This window comes from Leptomonas pyrrhocoris (genome assembly GCF_001293395.1).
Source record: "Leptomonas pyrrhocoris isolate H10 chromosome Unknown, whole genome shotgun sequence".
Classification (NCBI taxonomy): domain Eukaryota; phylum Euglenozoa; class Kinetoplastea; order Trypanosomatida; family Trypanosomatidae; genus Leptomonas; species Leptomonas pyrrhocoris.
In genome coordinates this window covers 18,641-37,112 of record NW_015438392.1, presented here as the reverse complement: position 1 = coordinate 37,112, position 18,472 = coordinate 18,641, and the positions used below count along the sequence as shown (strand labels likewise).

General features: G+C 61.5%; 7 protein-coding genes across 7 annotated transcripts; all 7 read left to right on the top strand.

Annotated features, from left to right (window-relative positions):
* Nucleotides 1-142: 142 nt before the first annotated feature.
* On the top strand, nt 143-1,951 carry ABB37_09867 (hypothetical protein; the record flags this gene model as incomplete). Its single annotated transcript, XM_015809530.1, has 1 exon — nt 143-1,951. One exon carries the CDS (start codon nt 143-145, stop codon nt 1,949-1,951), a length of 1,809 nt encoding a protein of 602 aa, XP_015651862.1.
* Nucleotides 1,952-2,316: 365 nt separating this feature from the next.
* ABB37_09866 (putative mitochondrial hypothetical protein) lies at nt 2,317-3,723 on the top strand (the record flags this gene model as incomplete). The annotated part of the gene is made up of 1 exon (XM_015809529.1): nt 2,317-3,723. The coding sequence occupies exon 1, from the start codon at nt 2,596-2,598 to the stop codon at nt 3,721-3,723; it is 1,128 nt and encodes a 375-aa protein (XP_015651861.1). The 5' UTR covers nt 2,317-2,595.
* Nucleotides 3,724-4,483: 760 nt separating this feature from the next.
* ABB37_09865 (hypothetical protein) lies at nt 4,484-7,212 on the top strand (the record flags this gene model as incomplete). Its single annotated transcript, XM_015809528.1, has 1 exon — nt 4,484-7,212. Exon 1 carries the CDS (start codon nt 4,573-4,575, stop codon nt 7,210-7,212), a length of 2,640 nt encoding a protein of 879 aa, XP_015651860.1. The 5' UTR covers nt 4,484-4,572.
* Nucleotides 7,213-8,057: 845 nt separating this feature from the next.
* Nucleotides 8,058-8,408, top strand: ABB37_09864 (putative mitochondrial Cytochrome c oxidase copper chaperone; the record flags this gene model as incomplete). Its single annotated transcript, XM_015809527.1, has 1 exon — nt 8,058-8,408. The coding sequence occupies exon 1, from the start codon at nt 8,184-8,186 to the stop codon at nt 8,406-8,408; it is 225 nt and encodes a 74-aa protein (XP_015651859.1). The 5' UTR covers nt 8,058-8,183.
* A 666-nt stretch (nt 8,409-9,074) lies between these two features.
* Nucleotides 9,075-11,106, top strand: ABB37_09863 (hypothetical protein; the record flags this gene model as incomplete). The annotated part of the gene is made up of 1 exon (XM_015809526.1): nt 9,075-11,106. Exon 1 carries the CDS (start codon nt 9,625-9,627, stop codon nt 11,104-11,106), a length of 1,482 nt encoding a protein of 493 aa, XP_015651858.1. The 5' UTR covers nt 9,075-9,624.
* Nucleotides 11,107-12,132: 1,026 nt separating this feature from the next.
* Nucleotides 12,133-15,527, top strand: ABB37_09862 (putative mitochondrial hypothetical protein; the record flags this gene model as incomplete). The annotated part of the gene is made up of 1 exon (XM_015809525.1): nt 12,133-15,527. The coding sequence occupies exon 1, from the start codon at nt 12,498-12,500 to the stop codon at nt 15,525-15,527; it is 3,030 nt and encodes a 1,009-aa protein (XP_015651857.1). The 5' UTR covers nt 12,133-12,497.
* A 582-nt stretch (nt 15,528-16,109) lies between these two features.
* On the top strand, nt 16,110-16,982 carry ABB37_09861 (hypothetical protein; the record flags this gene model as incomplete). The annotated part of the gene is made up of 1 exon (XM_015809524.1): nt 16,110-16,982. Exon 1 carries the CDS (start codon nt 16,254-16,256, stop codon nt 16,980-16,982), a length of 729 nt encoding a protein of 242 aa, XP_015651856.1. The 5' UTR covers nt 16,110-16,253.
* Between the last annotated feature and the right edge of the window lie 1,490 nt (nt 16,983-18,472).

Genomic DNA, 18,472 nt, shown 5'->3' with positions numbered 1-18,472 from the left:
GAGCACATGTGCGTTGCCACAACTGATGTTATTAATACTGTTCTTGGTGTTGTTGACTGCGTGTGTGTGTGTGTGTTCGCTCGTTCTCCCACCGCCCTCCCTCTCCCACGCCTTTCTTGCTTGCGGTGTCGATGCTCTTCCTATGCGCACCCTCGCACGAGGAGCAACCCGTCGACTGCCATCGCTGTTCTACACGGATATACATAAGCAGTGTCTTCGGCTGTTTTACCCACCTCGTGATTCAGCACTTCCACCAACACACATACATATATACATACACCTTATACACATGTCCTCCGCGGCGGCTTCGGCAGACACGGCCGCGCCCGTCAGCTTCCTGGACGCGCTGCGGCAGCGCTACGGTGCGACCGCCGACGACCACAACAGCGTGCTCGTGCAGGACAAAAAGTGGCAGTTTGTGGGGTCCGAAAAGGCGGCGAAGCGGCAGAGCCAGTACGACCGCCTGACCCTCGTCGTGCTGCGCAACTGCGGCATCACGTGCGCGATGACGACGGACGAGACGCGCGACGGCAACCACGACAACGCACTGAAGGACGCGAACATGGCCCGCCTGGAGGAGCTGGACCTCTCGGAGAACCCGCGGCTGACGCTGTGGGAGGTGGGGAATCTGCTGCCGTACCTGCCGCGATTGGCGACGCTGCAGTTGTGCGACATACCGGCCTTGCTGTCGCCCGCGCTGACAAGCCCGCCCGTCTTGGCACTCCCGACGGGCGCGTCGTCTGCAGCCGCAATCACCGCTGCACCGCCGCTGCTCATATCAACACACTTGCTGAAGCTGGTGCTTAACAACACCGGCTTCACGTCCCTCGCGCAGCTGCGTGCGCTGATTGCCGTGCCGGCGCTGAGGGAGTTGCACTTGGACTCGAACAAGCTGACCTCGCTGGACCTGGTCACGGCAACGGAGGCGGCGAGTGGGGCGGCTGCCGGTGCTGCGGCGGCTGCGATCTGCTTCCCGCGCGTCACCACGCTCAGTCTGGCGCACAACGAGCTGTCCGACTGGCGCGCGATCAGCGCGGCGATCTCGCAGGCGTTCCCCGCGCTCACCGAGCTCTTCCTCGCCGACAACAGACTGCAGGATTTGATTTTGTCGGATGACCTCGTCGCCCATGCCGCCGCGGGCGTTGCGTGGACGGCGGCGGAGGAGCGGGAGATGCAGCCATACGCCTATCTGAGGCCGCTGACGCTGTTGGGCGTGAACGACAACCCCACGCTGGCGCATCCCGCGACGGTGGACGCCGTTCGTGTGCTCTGCCCGCGGCTGACCACCTTCCGCATTACCTACCGCACGCTGCTGCCGGCGTGGAATGAGACTAACAGCCGAATGTACGTGGTGGCCGCGCTGCCGACGATATCGCTGCTGAACCGCGGCACGGTGCGGGCAAAGGAGCGGCTAGACTCGGAGCTGCTGTACGTCCAGCGAGGGCTGCAGCAGCGTATGCGCGACGCGGAGACAGCGGAGACAGCAGCGGCAGCAACTCAACAAGGCGACACACCTCAGCCGCACACCGCCGCCGTCCCGCATGTCCCGTATCCGCTGGTGGACGTGCTGCGGGAGAGGCACAAGGACGTCGTGCTGAGCATGCAGCGGGAGGGCGACACCGCGACCACCACCGGGGCCGGCCACGTGATGCTGAACGTGACGCTGCACTTTGTGAACGGCTACGCGGCAGCCACAGCGACGGCAACCGACAGTCCGTTGTCCACGCAGACGCAGAAGCTGCCGAGCTCGCTGACGGTGGCGAAGCTAAAGGCGCTGATGCAGAAGGTGTTTCAGGTGAGACCCGTGAATCAGCGGCTGAGCTACCGCAGCGGCGACCACGGTGTGCTGGAGACGCAAACCCCCCTCGATAACGAGCAGGAGACGCTGGGCTACTACGGCGTGCCAGATGGGGCGATCATCTACGTCGAGGACGCGTCCCTGCGCGACTAGCACGGCGCATAACTGTGCTTTGTTAGGTTAATGTTCTTTTAAAATAAGAATAGAAAAACACGGTGCGAAGCTCACTGAAGTGGTTGCTGATGTGCACGTCGGTGTGTGTGTGTGGGTGTGTGTGTCACGCTCGCGCACTCATCGTGGCATCGCGGTGCGGCGTAGGCGCCGATTCGAATCGGGCTGTTGTTGTTGAGTGGTACTTCCGCCTTCTTTGTGGATCTTTTTTAAAGGATGTCTTCGTGTCGCGCATGCCGCACTTCCTCTCACCCATTCTCTTCGTTCTCTCACTCGACGTGAACTTCGCGTTGTCTCTCGTCTGCCCTGTCGATTCCCATCAACAAATGTTGCTCACCACGGCAATAGTGACGCCCCGCCGTCAACGACCGCACGCGCCACGCTGCCCCCTCCTCTTTTAGAACTGAAAATATATACACACGTTCCCCTCTCTGTCGCTCTTCTTTTGCCTGAGTTTGAAGCGTAGAAGCAATTCTGTTGTTTGCCTCTCTCCTGTTTCCACCTGCTGACTTCCTCACGTGTGTGCGTGTGCGTGTGCGTGTGTGTTTAGCTGCTTCGTGGCAGCCTTTCCCATTGCGTGGATCCTTCTCGTTCTGGGATTTTCTGTCGTCGTTGCTCCCAGGCTGATGCGTCGCTCCACCTTCGCCACAGGCACGGCAGCGGCAGCGGCAGCCCGTCGCCTCTCACCTCTCTCATCGCTGCAGTGCACCGCCACGACCCCTCTCCTCGCGTCACGTCGCTGGCGCAGCAGCCGCCCACCGCGGCACACCACCACCGCCGCCGCTTCGAAATCCGCAGCCGGTGCCAGCTTCCTCTCCCACCCCTCTCCTGAATCCACCTCCCCCTACCAGACGGGCCCGACGTCACGTCAGAGTCGCACAGCGGCGAACCACACGAGCGGCCTCGGACGGGGCCCCGTGAAGGACCGCATACCGCCCGTGCCGACCGACCTCGTTGATCCACGACGGCGTCTGGCAGTGCTGGTGGACGGCTCCAACCTGAACGTCATTTCTGATGGGTGCACCTCGATGGAGCAGCTCTACCGCACGAGCGCGCTGTTCTCGACCGTGCTGCCGGCGGTGTTGATGGTCGGCGTGCCGGTGCTGCTGCGCGTCTTTGCGCATCAGCTGCCGTCCGCGTGGGAGCCGCTGATCGCCGGGAACAGCAGCCGTTTCGGCGGCCACCACCACAACTCTAGCAGTAGTGAGGATGCTTCGCTGGCGGAGCGGGATATGGATGGAGTCGAGGGGAGTGCGGGAGAGGAGGCAGCGAATGGCGGCAGCGGTGGCAACGGTGGTGGTGGTGAGGGATTTGGAATGGAAGGCGGTGCCGCTGCCGGCTCGCCGTCGAGCACGCGTCCGCTGTCGCTCATCCCGCTGCCCGCGCCTTCAGCGACGCCATCTGCGTTGTCAGCGCAGCCGCGTGTTCAAGTCGAGTACTTCCGAGTAGAGCGCTTTATCCCCATCGCGATGCAGCTCGAGGCCGACGCGCGCCACCTGTATGAGCTGCGCAGCCTCAACAAAATCGAAGGCGTGTGCTACGTGTGCCACGAGGTGGACCGGGCGATGTACGTGTCGCTGATGGAGGAGCAGCGTAACGGCTCAGCTGCGTTAGCGGGCCTTCTGCGGCACAACAGCGGCGAAGCGAGCACGGCGGCGGCTACTCCTGCTGCGTTCTTCAACCAGTACGTCTTCGATGAGCTTGGCATGGTCGGTGAGCTGCTGGCGGATGGTCGATCGAAAGACGGGTCGTAGCACACGTGTGCAAGAGCAGCTGAGAACGCCTCGTTACATTGATTTTTGGAAAGTGCGAAGTAAGTAGGCCCTCAACGGAAATCATTGGGACTCGGTTTCCAAATGGAATAATAAGAAGAGCCTTCGTGGCGCGCGTGGGTGTCGTCTTCTCTCCCCCTTCTCCCTCTGCAGTGTGCCGCCCTCTGTGTTGCTGGGAGGTGGGAGGGGGGAGCACCCTCAATGGAATTATGCGGACCGAACACTGGTCGTCGTTTGTCGAGCAGAGGAGATGGGTGGAGAGGGCGTTGACGGTGATTTAAGTCGCTTGCCGTCCTGCCGGTGTGCGTTGTTCGGTGCTTTGGTAGATGCGTGTGCGTGTGCGTGTGCGTGTGCGTGTGTGTGTGTGTTTGTTTGTTTCGAGTTTCCCCCCCCCCCCTCCTTTGTTCGTCAGAGAGTCACCCCGCAAGACGGACAGGCATGGGAGGTCGCCTCCGTCGTGTCTGCCACGACTCGGCGCCTTCCTGACGTCCAACGCGTGCGGCGATGATATTATGGCCGCTGCTGATTTCGGTTTCCATATTGTTCTTGGCGGACGAACAGCGGTTCTCTGTTCTTCCGTCTTTCTCATGCAGGGGCGTGTTATCTCTCGGCCTCGTTTGGAAAGACTGCGTCAACTTGGCGATGTGCACGTCTCCGGTGTCGTGCGCTCTTCTACGCCGTATTACCTCTCCCTCTCTTCTCTTCCTTTTTGTTGCTGCTGCTGCCCTCTCCTCATCATTCAGGAAACACCAACGGGGAACAGGATCAGAAATCGCTCTCCCTCTCCCTCCCTCCCCACACACACACGCATCGTCTTCTCCTGCATCAGCCATGGGCTTTGTAGATCGTGGCGGCGGCCGGGAGGCGAAAGGCACGAGTCTGCGCCGCTCCAAGAAGAACCCCGGTGCGGCCGCGACAAGGAACAAAGGCGCGCACAAGAAGTACGTCACCCCGACCACACGAGCCACCCCGGCCCCGCCAGCGGCGTGCGGCCCTTTCATTCAGCGCCTCGCGGACGCCACCGACGCCGCAACGGCAGCAAATGCGTGTGTGGATGTGTGGAAGGCAGCGTGCGACGCCGTGGCGAGCGGCACCGCCCTCCACGTTGACACCGCCGTCGCACTGCTCTCCCGCAAGCTCGAGGACGACCAGGAGGGCGTCTTCCGCCGCGCCGTCGAGGAAGGCAAACTCGCCGGTGCGCTGTGCTGGTCGGTGGAGGTGGAGAAGCAGGCGACGCTGCTCGACACGTGCGTGCAGCACAACAAGCTCCTCCGCGGGGCAGCGGCGGCAACCGACGCGGCAGCCTCAACCTCCTCCTCCTCGTCTCCCTCCGCGGCGGCCGCTGCGCGCCACGTTCGGTTTCAAGACGACGTGACCGCCACCACGCCGTCTCCTGTCGCGGTCACCGGCGGGGCGACGGCACCGTTGCCGAAGCGCGGCGTCGTCCTCTACGCCATCCTCGGCATCCACGTAAACAGCGTCGACCGCGTCCACATGCGGCAGCACGAGCAGTGGGTCAACGAGCTCGAGGAAAGCGTGAAGCACGGGGAGGTGGTGGGGGTGCTGAGCGGGCTGAACTGGAGCCGCGACCACGGCACGCACTACGCGCAGGAGCGCCTCATGCGAGAGTGCTGGCGGGTGGCGGCGGCGGCGCGGCTGCCGCTGGTTCTGCATCTGTACGCTGCGGACACTGCCGCGTTGACCGAGACGGTGAATCGGGCGGCGGAGCTGATCCACGAGCTCCTCGGCAACGACAGCCAAAGCCAAGGCAGCGCCACAGCGACAACCACGACGGCGACGGCTGCCGCTGCCGCCGCTCCGCCTCATCTTCCCTTCCCCTCTGCGATTGTGCTGTACAACGGCTTGCAGGCCCTGCACGCCTCGCCGGCGATGCAGCAGCTCGTGCGGGCGCACCGGCCGGGCGCATCATCGTCCACCACTGCCACCTCCACGACGGAAGGGGCGTCTGCGCCACATCATCAGCAGCAGCACAGCAGCTCCGTGGTCCCCTTCTACGTTCTGGTGACGGCGGATGGTCTTGGCGAGCAGCCTCCAGCAGCGACGACTCAGGAGGCGGAGGAAGGAAAGGAGGGGGCGGCAGCGTCGGTCGAGCACATCGCATCGCTGCTGCCGTGTCGCGTGGTGGACGACGCCGCCCACGGCCATGACAAGCTCGACGATGTTGCGGCGGATGACGATTTAAGTGGTGTCCTTCACCTCTCGCAGCTGCTCATCGGCACTGGTGCGCCGTGGGGCACGCCGCAGAACCTCCCCGATCCGCACCTCTGCACCCTGCCCAACGAGCCGGGCAACTACCACTACGTGGTGAAGACGGTCTTTGACGCGATGAAGGCGCCGCGGTCTTCGTCCTGCCGTGACGGAGGCGCGGCGCCGGCCGCCGTGTCCTCGGCGGATCAGCTCGCCGCGTACGTCTTCCTCAATCAACTCCGCGTCTTCTTCCACGAGTGCATCGCAGCGGCAGCGAACGACGACGACGACGATGACGACGATGACGAAGTTGCTGCTGCTGCTGATGATGTTGCTGTCGATGGTGGTGCTGTGGTGGATGCGGACGCGCGTCAGCAGCGGCAGTGGCTCGCGTCGCAGCAGCCGGCCGCCGCGACTGCCGTCGCCGGACTGTCCGACGGAGACGCAAAGCGCGATTTGGAGGCGCTGCTCGCCGAAGCCGCGCAGGAGCGGGAGCGCGTTGAGCGAGAACGGCTGCGCGAGGAGGCGGCCCGCGCGCAGGCCCGCAGCGAGGAGCTCCACGAGCGGCGGAATCGGCGCGAGAAGAAGAAGAACGTGAAGGCGAACAACCGGTCCAACTTCACGCACTTCCGCAACAAGGACTTCGCGCCGCGGCAGAGCAAGCAGGAGCGGCTGGCGCACCCGCAGGGGCCGGAGGGGGATGGCAACGACGGCAGCGACGACGACAGCAGCACCGGGAACGACCACGACGAGGGCGGTGCGGTGGGGCGAGCGGCGGGGAAGACGAGCACCGCCCACCCCCACCACCACGCCAGCAGCAACGATGGGGACAGCAGCGCAGACGACGAGGAGGAGGAGGAGAATGCGCAGGACACCCACGCCACAGGTGGTCTGGCAGCGGAAGTGGAGCAGCTGTTGAAGGAAGCGGAGTCGAAGAAGAATCCGGCGGGCAGCTGCAACCGCACGAAGGCGGGCAAGAACACCGCTTCGGCGGCAGCCACCACCACTCCCCCGCCTGCAGCGACTGCGACTGGCCAAGGGAAGAGGCAGAAGAAGAACAGCAGTAAGATCAAGGCGCAGCCGGCGCGGGGAGAGCAGGCGCCGGACGGCGGCGACGACAGCGGCCACAGCGACGACGACGTCGAGGACGCGCGTGCGGCGGGCAGTCAAGCGCAGCAGCCCTCGCGGCGGCAGCGGAAGCGCCAGCAGAAGCGCCAGAAGCAGATGAAGGGGGACGACAGTGACGACGACGGAACAGCATAACAGAAGAGGATGGTATTGATACACGCAACAACGCTTTTTTTTGGCGGAGGTTTATTCTTGCTTTTGAAATTGAACTTTCTGTTGCTGTTTGGGATTGATGGAGCGCTGTCTGTGTGCGCGTGTGTGAAGGAAAGGGGGCTGTCTCTGTCTGTTAGGGTTTCCCTTTCGCGTTTCCCCTCCGCTTTCAGTGAGGGGCGGACGTTCAAGCGGAGCAGGCGCTCCTTTAGTATACTTATAATAATAGTAACGACGGTGCTTGTCTGTCCTCAGTGAAAAAAAAAACTCAGATGACTTAAGGGGCAGAAGGTGACTTAACGTGATGGCATTGATGAACCGGCGTTGTGCCGTCGCTGCGTGGCGTCCTGCAAGATGGACGAAGACGACCAACCGCAACCAATCAGAGAGGAGGAGGAGGAGGAGGAGGAGGAGGAGGGCAGGGGCTGAGGTCTCATTTTGGAGAGCCGAACCGGCGGTGATGATCGCATGCGAGCGCGTCTGTCGGGCCCTCGCATTAAGTTTGTCGTCTTTTGAGGATAATACGAGTATACCCGAGAATAGCGGAAGAAGAGAAGAGCATCGGCGAGTTCGCTTCAGTCGGTGGCGTGTGCGTGTCACCGCCGTATGCATCCCAGTACGAGGTGAACGAAGAAAAGAAAGCGTTCATGCACGCTGAATCACTGTGCCTGTGCATCGCTGATCACGAGCACTTCCACGCATGCAGATACGCTCCCACACACACACACACGCACACGCACTCTCCTTCGCCTGCTCCTCCTTCTTTTACAATTTTCTTAATCATCGCTGCTAATCTGGCCGTTTCTTTATGCGGCGTGTGTATCTCGAAAGGTTTTATTCAACCCCCCGCAGCACCCCATCAACTCACTAAGGCAGGAAACGGAGTCAGAGCACACAACACACGCCGTTTACGTTCTACGTTGGCCCCACCTCCTCCTTCATTTGGCTGCGTCATCATGGGTAACAGCAACTCCGCCAGCACCGCCGAGCCGCCGAAGGCGCCGACGTGCAAGATCTGCTGCGCCTGTCCGCAGGAGCGCCGTGCGAGGGATGAGTGCACCCTCCTGAAGAGCATGGACGAGTGTTCGCAGGAGATCGACGCATTCTATGCGTGTTTGCTGAAGGAGGGCTTTAGCGCCGCAGAGGTTGATGCGCTGAAGCGGAACACCAAGAAAATGTAGGTGAGGCGAAGCGCCTCTCTTGCACTCGACCTTGATCTATCTATCTATCTCTCTCTCTATCTATATATATCACCCATGTCGTTTCTCTCGTCCTTCACAGAATATATATTGTTGTTTACTTGAATCTTCTTTGTCCGCCTGTGACTGTCCGTTGAAAGGATTCTTGTTGGCGGCGCGGCTGTCGTCGTCGTCGTCATCGTGGTCTTCACGTTGATTACTGTTATTACTATTACGTCTAGTAGTTTTTGATATATATATAGATAGATATACTTGCTGTTGCAGTAGTAGCACCTGACTCCTCAAAGAGGGGTGTCGTGTTGTGGCGCTCATTGCCGCTGCGCTGGTGGGTCCGCACGCACCACCCCCACCACAATCGCACCAGCAGCGGCGCATGCTCCGCTTGTTTCTTTCTGCGATTTGTATGGGAGTCTTCTCTGTGCCAGTCATGGGAGCAGCGCGTACCGGCCTCTGTGTGTCTGTGTGTTTGTGTGTTTGAAGTCCTTTGACGCCGCCTCAGCAAACAGCAGCAGCAGCAGGAAAAGCATGCACGGCGCTCCGTTTTCCATGCCTCTCTTCCTCCTCCTCCTCCTCCTCCTCCTCTCTCTCTCTCTCTTACTCCGTCGCCGCTTATCCTGCTGCTGTCGACTTGAACACCGCCGCCGCACAGCTGCGTCTCTGCGAAGCGTATTACTTAATCCTTTCTGTTTTCGCTCTTTGTTTCTGCCGCACTGCGCTGTTGAGACCCGACGTCGTGCCGCACACGTCGGTGTACAGTGGTAAGAGGAAGTAAGAAGGAGGGGGAACACGAATCTCTGCGGGGCCCGTGACAGCACACACACACACACACACGCACGCGCGCGCAAAAACATATGTATCTTTCTTTCTTATTTTCAATAACTTCATCTCCACGTCGCACCTTCACATATATCTTTTACCCCGCCAAACTGGTGCTTACGTTCTCCGTTGTGAGTGTGAGTGAGTGAGTTAGTTCTGCGTGAGCTCCGCACCGTCGTCTTTATATTATCCATTAATATCTGTTTTGTGTTTCCCCCGTTTAATAACACCCACGTAAACGGCGTTGCCGCGTCGCCAAGGCTTTGCGGCCGCCGCTGTTATATCAAAAATAATTAGAAACGAACGGTCAAGAGCTCCGCTGCACCCACGAAGGACATACACACGCGTCGCTCACCGCAGATAGCAACAGCTTAAAACAGCAATGATGAAGTTCGCGCCTTCCTCTGCATCCGTGCGGGGTCCCACCGCTACCAAGCTTCCTGCCCTCGTGGCACGTCCGCCTTCGTCGCGGCCCGCCACCGCCCGTGCTCGCCTCGCCGCCGCCGCCGCCTCCACGGCCGCGACCTCCTCGAACGCCGCCTCCGCCTTCGTTGTCTTTCCAGAACTGCCGGATCAGCTCCTCTGCGCACCGGACAACACGATTTGGGTGTATGGGCAGTACGCCCTCACGTTCTTCGCGACGGAGGCGGCGGCGCAGGCGAAGCTGGAACGGAAGCTGCAGGCGATGCTCCGCGAGGCGCAGCGGCACTACGAAGTAAGTCGCGCCTTTTTCCATTCGCTGAGTCCGGAGGAGCAACAGGCCGAGCTTCTGCGCAGCAGCAGCAACAGCAATGTGGCACCGCTTTACAGGCCCACCGCGACTGCCGCGACGGCGACCATTCTCTCTCCGGGTGAGGCGGCGGCGGCGGCGGCGGTGATGATGGAGGAAAACGTGTATTGGCCCTCGAGGGAGAGCGAATACCTCCGTCGCCACCGTCCGCGGAGTCAGGGGGATGACGCCCACCACAGGAGTAGCGACGGCGGTGTTCGCTACAACGTGACGGGTCACCGCAGAAGCGGCAGCATCGGCAGTGCCAGGAACGCCTGGGATGCCGCAGGGGACGTCATCGCCGGCGCGGAGGACAGCGAAGACAGCGGCGCGCCGTACCCGCCCGGCCTGCGCGTGAACCTGGTGTTGGACATCGTCGCGTCCCGCAAAACGCTCGGGGCAGCTCCGCTACGCAGTCGTGCCTACCGCATTGCGGAGCGGCTGTACCGACGTGTGATGCGGCGGCCGCAGCAGCAGCAGCAGGAGCAGCAGCGAAAATCGCACGGGGAGATGGCGGCCGATGCAGCAGCAGCAGCGAGGACGATCCGGCCGGGTGATCGACCAACTGCTCCCATGAACGGCGCCGGCGAGACGACGACGCGTGCGCCGGATGAGCGCGTTGACGCGCTGCATGATATGGCCCCGTACATCCGCGCGCTTGTCATCGGCATCAGCGACGCGAACATCACCCTCGTGGGGCGTGACGTGGTGTGTCCGTACCGGCACTTACCCGCGCCGACGCCGACGCAGTGGCGGGTGCGGAGCGCGCTGGAGGCCTTAGCAGACGCATCACGACAGCAGCAGCAGCAGCCACGGCTGCACTCCGCTTCCAGCTCCACTGGCGCTGCCGGTGCTGCGGCATGTGCGACCGGGGGGAAGATGGCTGCACCCGCCACGCCGACGTCGGTGGCTGCGTCGATGATGTTGGCGGCCCTCGTGGCGAAGCACGTCCTGCAGCGCCGCTCCGTGGAGTCGTTAGTGCCGGCCCCCTACACGCGTGTCGCGCCGACGCGACTCGGTCAGCTGGACCAGACGCGCCTCATTCTGTGTACGCCCCCGGTGGAGTGGTCGACGGCGGGGGAGGAGGAGGCGTGATGGCGCTGTCGGTGAGCACAGCAGCCACGTCTCGGTGTGAGTGTGAAGGACGACGAAACGCCAAGGCCCCTCTTCACCGGTTCCTTGTAGATCGCGATGCAGGCCGATGCGTTGGACGAGTGACGCGTGTGACGTGTGTGCGTGGCCCGTGCTTCCGCCTGTCATGTCTCGGCCGCTTTGTGGTGGTGCCAACGGCGTCCCCCAGACAGAGACACACGTCACCTACTTCTTTTTATTCAGCTGCACCCATGTATTCATAGCAGCTATTATATATAGGTAATTGGAGGCGCGCTCCGCTGCCCCGTGTTGTGTAGCTCGATGCACACACACCGATGTACACCAGCGTGTTTTTCGTTGAGGAGGTGATGCGCAGCCGCAGAAGAGGAAAAGGAGAAAGGGACGGAACCGCATGCAGAGCACCGCACACGCGGGTCGGGCTGGCCTTCCGCCGTGCATACCCCCATATTTTTTGCTTCTCTGAAGGTGGCGGCGGTGGCGGCAGCACTGTAGATGTGAAAGGACTTCTTTGCTGTTGCTGCTGCTGCTCAGCCGTTCCGTGTGCGGTGGTGTCGCGGCACCGCCTACACACCTCTCTCTCTTTCTCTCTCTCTCTCGTACCGCTCGCAGACTGCATAGCATGTTTTCTCTTTTGGGGGATTCAAACTGCACGTGTGCGGGTGCGCTCGTCGTGATGAACGGCACCAAACCCCTTCATTCACACACGCGCTACACCTCCATGTTGCTCCCGTGTATTACTGTTATTATTACCGTTGTCTTTTGAATGGAAGAAAGGAAGAGCAGTGAAAACCCCGAGGCGGCACCTCGACAAGCGCGGACGCTCTCCACGGCTGTGTCTGCTCCTCCGCGTATATATATATATGATGTTGATCTAGGTAGAGAAGGCAAAGGAAAGTGGAACCCGCACTATGCCGTTCGATGCCCAGTCGCTCTTGTTCCTCCCGCGCCTCCCCTCCGTAGCGTCTCTTTGCGGAGTCTCTCCTCGCTCGCTGCCCCTCCATCTACATAGGTCTGCTTTATATATATATATATATCATTTCCCTCCTCGCGTGGAGCCTTCGTACCGTCGGCACTCGCAGGCGCATGTCAGGCGTGTGCGTGAACACAGCTGCGGACAAGCTCTTGCACACACACACACACACGCATATATATTTTTGCACTTCCTCTTTCACGGCATCATCATGCGACCGCGCTGCGCAGGGCTCTGCTCGAGATGCCTCTATCACTGCCAGCGTCCGCGCACCTCCGCGTGCGTGTTCGTCGTTGCTGCTGCTTCAGCCTCACTGAGGCCTTATGCAACGCACAGCCGAAGCAGCAGCGGCGGCAGCAATGGGGGGCCCTCACTAAGCGACCTGGCGAAAGCTTTTCAGCGTATGGGTGGTGCTGCGGCGCACGACAGCGGTGGCGGCAGCAGCGATGGTGGAAACGGTGGCGGTCGTCACACTAGTGGTCATCGAGCACGGAGACATCAACCGCAGGACGCACACACACCGCGCACAGATGAGCTGACGGTGCCGTTTGAGCCGTCACCGCATTCTTCATCCACACAGAGAAGTGGCAGCGACGGTGGGGACGACGCTGCGCGAGCTCCTCCGGCGGGATCTGACGCGCCGCACAACTCCCCTTCCTCCTCCACCTCAACGAGCACTGCGAAGAGCCGCCTCTTGACGCTCTCGCCGACCTACGCGGCGTACCTCTCCTCGCTTGGGGCATCGCAGCTGTGCAGCGAGCTTGAGTCCCAGCTGGGCCGACGACGCATGGGGTGCATGCTGCAGTGCCTGTACGAGGTCGGCGTGCATCGCCTGCCGGAGCCGTGTGAAGCGCAGCTGCCCAGCACCGCCGCAGCAGGAAAGGCCAAAGAATACCCTCCACTCAACCAGCAAAGACGAGGCGTGGCCATTCAGCGCAACCACCGGCTGCTGACGGCTGTCTTGCGCATGATGACGCTGGTGGACGTCTACGCGATGGAGCCGGATGCAGAGGCCTGGCTGCGTGTCAGCGCGCCCAACGTCGACAACAATGATGATGGCAGCCGCAGCAGCCGCAGCCGTCCTGAAAACACGGCAGCAGCAAAAGCAGTGGTAGGGCGTGCAGGCCAGTGTGCACACCCCCTCTCCTATCGGTTGGCGCAGACGATGCTGCGATGGCTGTCCTGCGAGGTGTCCCGCCTCGATGCGCACACCTCCCTGCAGGTACTGCACCTCCTAGCGCAGCAAAGTATAACGTGGAGTGAGGCGGTGCTCGCGACGCTGGTGGACACGCTAGACGTCCACATCGCTCGCGCAGCACAACACGCCGATCACCCCTTCACCCTGCAGCACTACAGCCTTCTGTTGGACACGATGGCGCGCTTTCAAGCGCAGCAGATGAACGTGACGCGGCTGCAGTCGCAGCTGCCCGCCGCCGCGCACGCCTCACAGACGTCTCGAGCCCAATGGAGCGTGCCTTCCGCTGAATCGACTTCGGAGGCGCTGAGCGCGGCAGGCGAGAACGAGCCAGCCGCGGTCGCCGCATCCGCGGCACGTCGCGCTGCGATCGACAGCGAGCACCCTGTCTCCAACGCCCACGTCTTTCGCTGCGTCGCGGAGGCCCTCACGCGCGAGCTGGTCGCCGCCGCCGATCGGACGCGCCGTTCCTCGCCCGCCTCGGCGGGGGCCGGCATGCAGCACGCGGACACCGCCACGATACTGTTCCTCACCCGCGCCCTCAGCAGGCTGCACTGGTGGAGTGACGAGCTCATGTCCGCCCTCACCGCACCGCTCACGCGGTACGTGCAGCGGCACCCCGCGTCGTACGCCGGGGTGGTGATGCTCGTCGGCCGGCACGAGAACGGCGTCGGCGACGCGGCGCTGTTGTGGGTGTTGCAAGAAAGCCTGTTGGGGCTGCTGCGGCGGCGCGGACGCGGACGACGTCGCGAAAGCGGCGCCATCGCGGACGAAGACGACGAGGGCGGACACGCGCCGGTGCACGACGCACGCTCGATGACGACGGGCCTCGTCGCGGTGCGTGAAAAGGCCGATCTTCTGGGGAACTCCTCGAGAAGCGCGGACGATGATCTGGGGGAGGAGGAGGAGGAAGAGGGCGATGAGTGGATGCGCTTTTCCAGTCGCGATTCAAGCGAGCTGGCGGCTGTCGAGAAGGTGCGCTGTGACGCAGCAGCAGCAGCAGCAGCAGCCGATGAGTGTACAGCCCTCGCAACATCGCATAACACGTCCGATACAAACGGAGAACGGGAAGGAGAGAGGCAGCAGGTGCAACGGCAGCAGCAGCAACAGCAGCGCTCGCAGAAGCCGATGAGTCGATCTCTTTCGCTCATCGACCTTCACAGCTTTCCCTCCTTCCTGGAGAGTCTCGTGCGCTTCTACCGCTGCACGATGCAGGCTACCTCGTCGAACGCCGTCGTCCTCCCCGCACCGGACGGCGCTGCGAATGGGGAGCACGGCAAAGGCAACGGCACCCGCATCACGCGCGCCGCGCTGCAGACACGCATGATAGAGCTCTTTGCTCTTTTGCAAGACGACCTGCAGCGCAGCATCCCGTCGCTCGAGGCCTTCGCCGCCACGATGACCGCCCCGTTGCTGGCGCGGCTTCTTTGTGCGTTGATCACAACCACCGAGCAGCTCCAGCTGGCGCAGCAGTGCGACTCGCTACCCGCGGATGAGCAGGGCGGCACGCCGCGTGCGTCTTGTCTCGCCCCGCTGGTGGTGGAGTTGGCGTACGTGTGGACGCTGCAGGTGGCCCGGCTGCGGCCGCCACCGCTGCCGCCGCGTGACGGTCGCGCCTCGCACACCGCGGCGGACGTGGCGCTCTTCCATCGAGTCGCGGCGATGCACCACTGGCGGCGTGCACTGCGTGTGCATCACGTGCTCGTGCGCACCGGCGCACTGCGGCGCACCCGCAGCAGCTACGACGCCTCTCTCCCTACGCAAGAGCTGGGTGCGGGCACGCGGGTCCCACGCGCAGAGGAGGCGTGCCAGCCCGGCCGGTATTTCATGCCGGACGATGTCGTACGCCGTGCCCCGCGGGTGCAGGCGGCGATGGAACAGGCAAAGCACCATCTGCAAGCGGAACGACAGCGTGTGCTGCGACAGCTACGGAAGGAACAGGCGGCGATGGAGAAGGAGGGAGCAGACGACGACGACGACGATCGGGATGATTGGGGCGGACACAAGACGGAGTACGCTTCTGCGTTCGGGTACTCGCAGGAGCAGCAACGGAACGCGCGCGCCGCTCCGCCTCCGCGGTCGGCCGTAGCGAGGATGCGAAACACGTCATCGCACCCACGTAATCAGGCCACTGCGCAGCGCCGGCGTACGGCAGCCCTTGTCGCCTCCTTGCAGTTGCCCGTACGCTCCTCCGACGTCTTCGCCAAGTACTCCAAGGCGCTGTCGCGGCTTTTGTAGAGGAGGGTCTTCGCATGTGTGTGTGTGTGTGTGTTGGGCCGCCTTTTTTCGTGGCCAATAATACTTGCTTCACAGAAGATCAGCCGATCGACCGCCACTCACGAAAACAGAGTCGTCCTTCAACAGAGCCGCAGCACCGATGTCAGCTTCCTCAATCTGCCGTAACGGGCGAGGGGGAGGAGGTTTCCCTTTAGAAACTGCGGCTGTGGGATGAGATGTGTTTTAAAGAAAGCAAAACTGTTCGAGCCACACATACACACACTTGCACGCACGCACGCACGCATGCAACAGCAAAAGGCAAGGGGAGTGTCTCGTTCGACAGCTCCCACAGCGCTGCCGTTGCGTGTGTGCCTCGCGATAGGGAGCACTCTGTCTCCGTTGCTGTGGGTTCGAAGGCCGTCGTGCGCCGTATCAGTGCTGCCGCCTCCAGCCCTAAGCGTTGCTGAAGAGCAGCAGCACATGAGTGGGTGTGTGTGTGGCTCGAACAGCCGACCAAAGAAGCCAGACTTCTTCACGTCCCTCTCTTTCCCTTTCTTGACACTTCTATTTTCTTTCTATGCACGCACACACCGCTCTTCTGCAGTCCACGACCACCTCACCATCAGCAATACTGTTGTTTTCGTTGGTGTTTGCTAACTCTATCGACCCATTCTCCTCACCATTGCTGCTGCGGCTGTGACGTCTACCTCCTCTTCTCTCCTCCCCCGCTCTCTCTCTCTCTACGCGATGGAGCGCTGCAAGTCGTACTTCACTTCGCGGAACGCGCAGTTCCTCATTGACCGCATTCGCGAGTTCGCCGACAGCAGCGCGACGGTCGAGCTGGCCGCTGCTCGTCTGGGCTGCTCGCCGGCCGAGATTGCAAAGTCGCTTTCCTTCTTGCAGCGCAAGGCCATGACAAAGGCGGAGGCGAAGGCCCACCAGAAGGCGGTGTTAGAACTGCGTAAGCAGCAGCAGCAGCAGCCGTCGGAGGAGGGCAGCGACAGCGCCGGCAGCACGCCCGCCGGCTCCCCCACCAGCGCGCTACTCGACTCCACCGTGGTCGTGATCGTCGCGGCGGGGGATGCCAAAGTGAACGCGAAGAAGTACAAGGAGAAGTTTCTCGGTCAGCCGAAGATGCTGAAGCGGGAGGAGGTGGAGGCGCTGACGGGGTTTCCACCCGGCGGCGTCTGCCCCTTCGGCGTCAACGACAACGTCCGGGTCTACCTCGATGTCTCGCTGCGGCGGTTTGCGACGGTGTACCCGGCGGTCGGCACGGCGAACAGCGGCATCCCGCTCTCGACGGAGGAGTTGGAGCAGTACGCATCCAATGTGGTGGAGTGGGTGGACTTGTGTGACGGGTGGCAGTCGGGCGGCGAGGGCGATGGCGAGGAAGCCGCCGCTGCCACCACAGCAGACGCGGAAACCAAGAAGGCCGCGAATGAGTCGGCGAAGGTCGCAGAGGAGATCCGTGCCTAAGCGCGTGGGACGGCAGAAGAATGGGCGCACAGGAACACTAGGATCGAAGTAGGGCGATGCGTGGTCATTGTCTGTCTGTCTGTGTGTGTGTGCGGTGGGTATTAGTGCCAGACACGAACGACGTACTCTGTGGGAGGTCGAACACGTATTACTACTATTACTATTGCTGTTGCTGTTGTTGTTGTTTTCATTTAAGGTGGTGATGCCTCTTCGCTTGTTGGTATTACTGTCCGTAATTGTCTCTCAGTTCTCTCTCTCTCTTTCTCCATTTCGCTGTTGTACACGCGCCATAACGTCGCTTTATTACTCATTATCTTTTTGCCTTTCGAGTGATTCTCGGTTAGCGGTGCTTTATATATATGTACTTTCTTGAACGATTTGTTGCCGTGACTCGGGAAAGCAGTGGACCAGGTGTGTCCTCACGCTGCCGCGGCAACGCCGTCATGAGTGCAACGCACTACTGCATATATGTCTATATCGTTAGCGCAACAGAGGGGAAAGGAGAAGAGCAGGCGCAACACCAAAGGCGACGGCGCGAGGTGCAGCTGCCCTCCGCGTTTGGGCAGTCTTATCGCATGATCATCTCTTCCTTTTCGAAAAGTAACAAACTGCGGCTGGAGAAGCGCACCGAGGCCAACGCGCGCGAGAAGGACGTGTGGGCATCCTTCTGCGGCACGACACCTCCGCGGCGGCTTCCCTGCTGTCTGCTGAGGGAGTTTTTGATTCCGCCTCTCCCTCTCTCCCCCGCCCCCTTTCTCCATACACACACACTCTCTCTCTCTGCGTCCCTTCTCCTCCTCGTCCCGCCTCTGATGAAGCCCGCTTCGCAGCAAGAGAAACGTGCAGGCTGTGGGTCGCGACGTGCCTTCGCAGCGAGCACACGAACACACACGCACACTCATACAGATATATTCTCTGTTCTACGTAGACCACTACTTCATTGCATCTCCCCTCAGTAGTCATTTATATATAACTTCATATTATTTCCACTGCTCTTCCGCTGTGTCTCATTGTCGATCTTGTTTGCCTTCTCTCTTCTTCTTCTCTCCTTGGTTTCATTGTGTCTACTACGATTAGGTTTTATTGTTCTCGCGCTTATCACGGTGGACCAGCGTAGGCGGTGCACATCACCTGCGAGGTTCGCTCCGAGATAACGCGGTCGTCATCGACGTGGCAAAAAATCCCTACCTCCAGGTGTGTCAACTCTCCCTCTCTCCGTGTGTGTGGGTGGGTGTGCTGACTGTTGTTGCTGCGGCAGCTGGCTTTATTTGCTAGTTGTTTATTGGGGTTTCTTGTGTTGTTGCTGTTGGTGGTGGTGGTGTTCCGCCACGGAAGTACGCGGGAGCCGGTGTCGACCTTTCTGGCAACAGGCCGTGTCCCTCGCCTTCTTCTCCTCTTCGGGGATTCTTATATATCTATATATATATCTGTATCCTGCGGCGTCCGCGGGCGCAACGACCAGGGGGGTGCGTGCGTGCATGCGTGAGTGC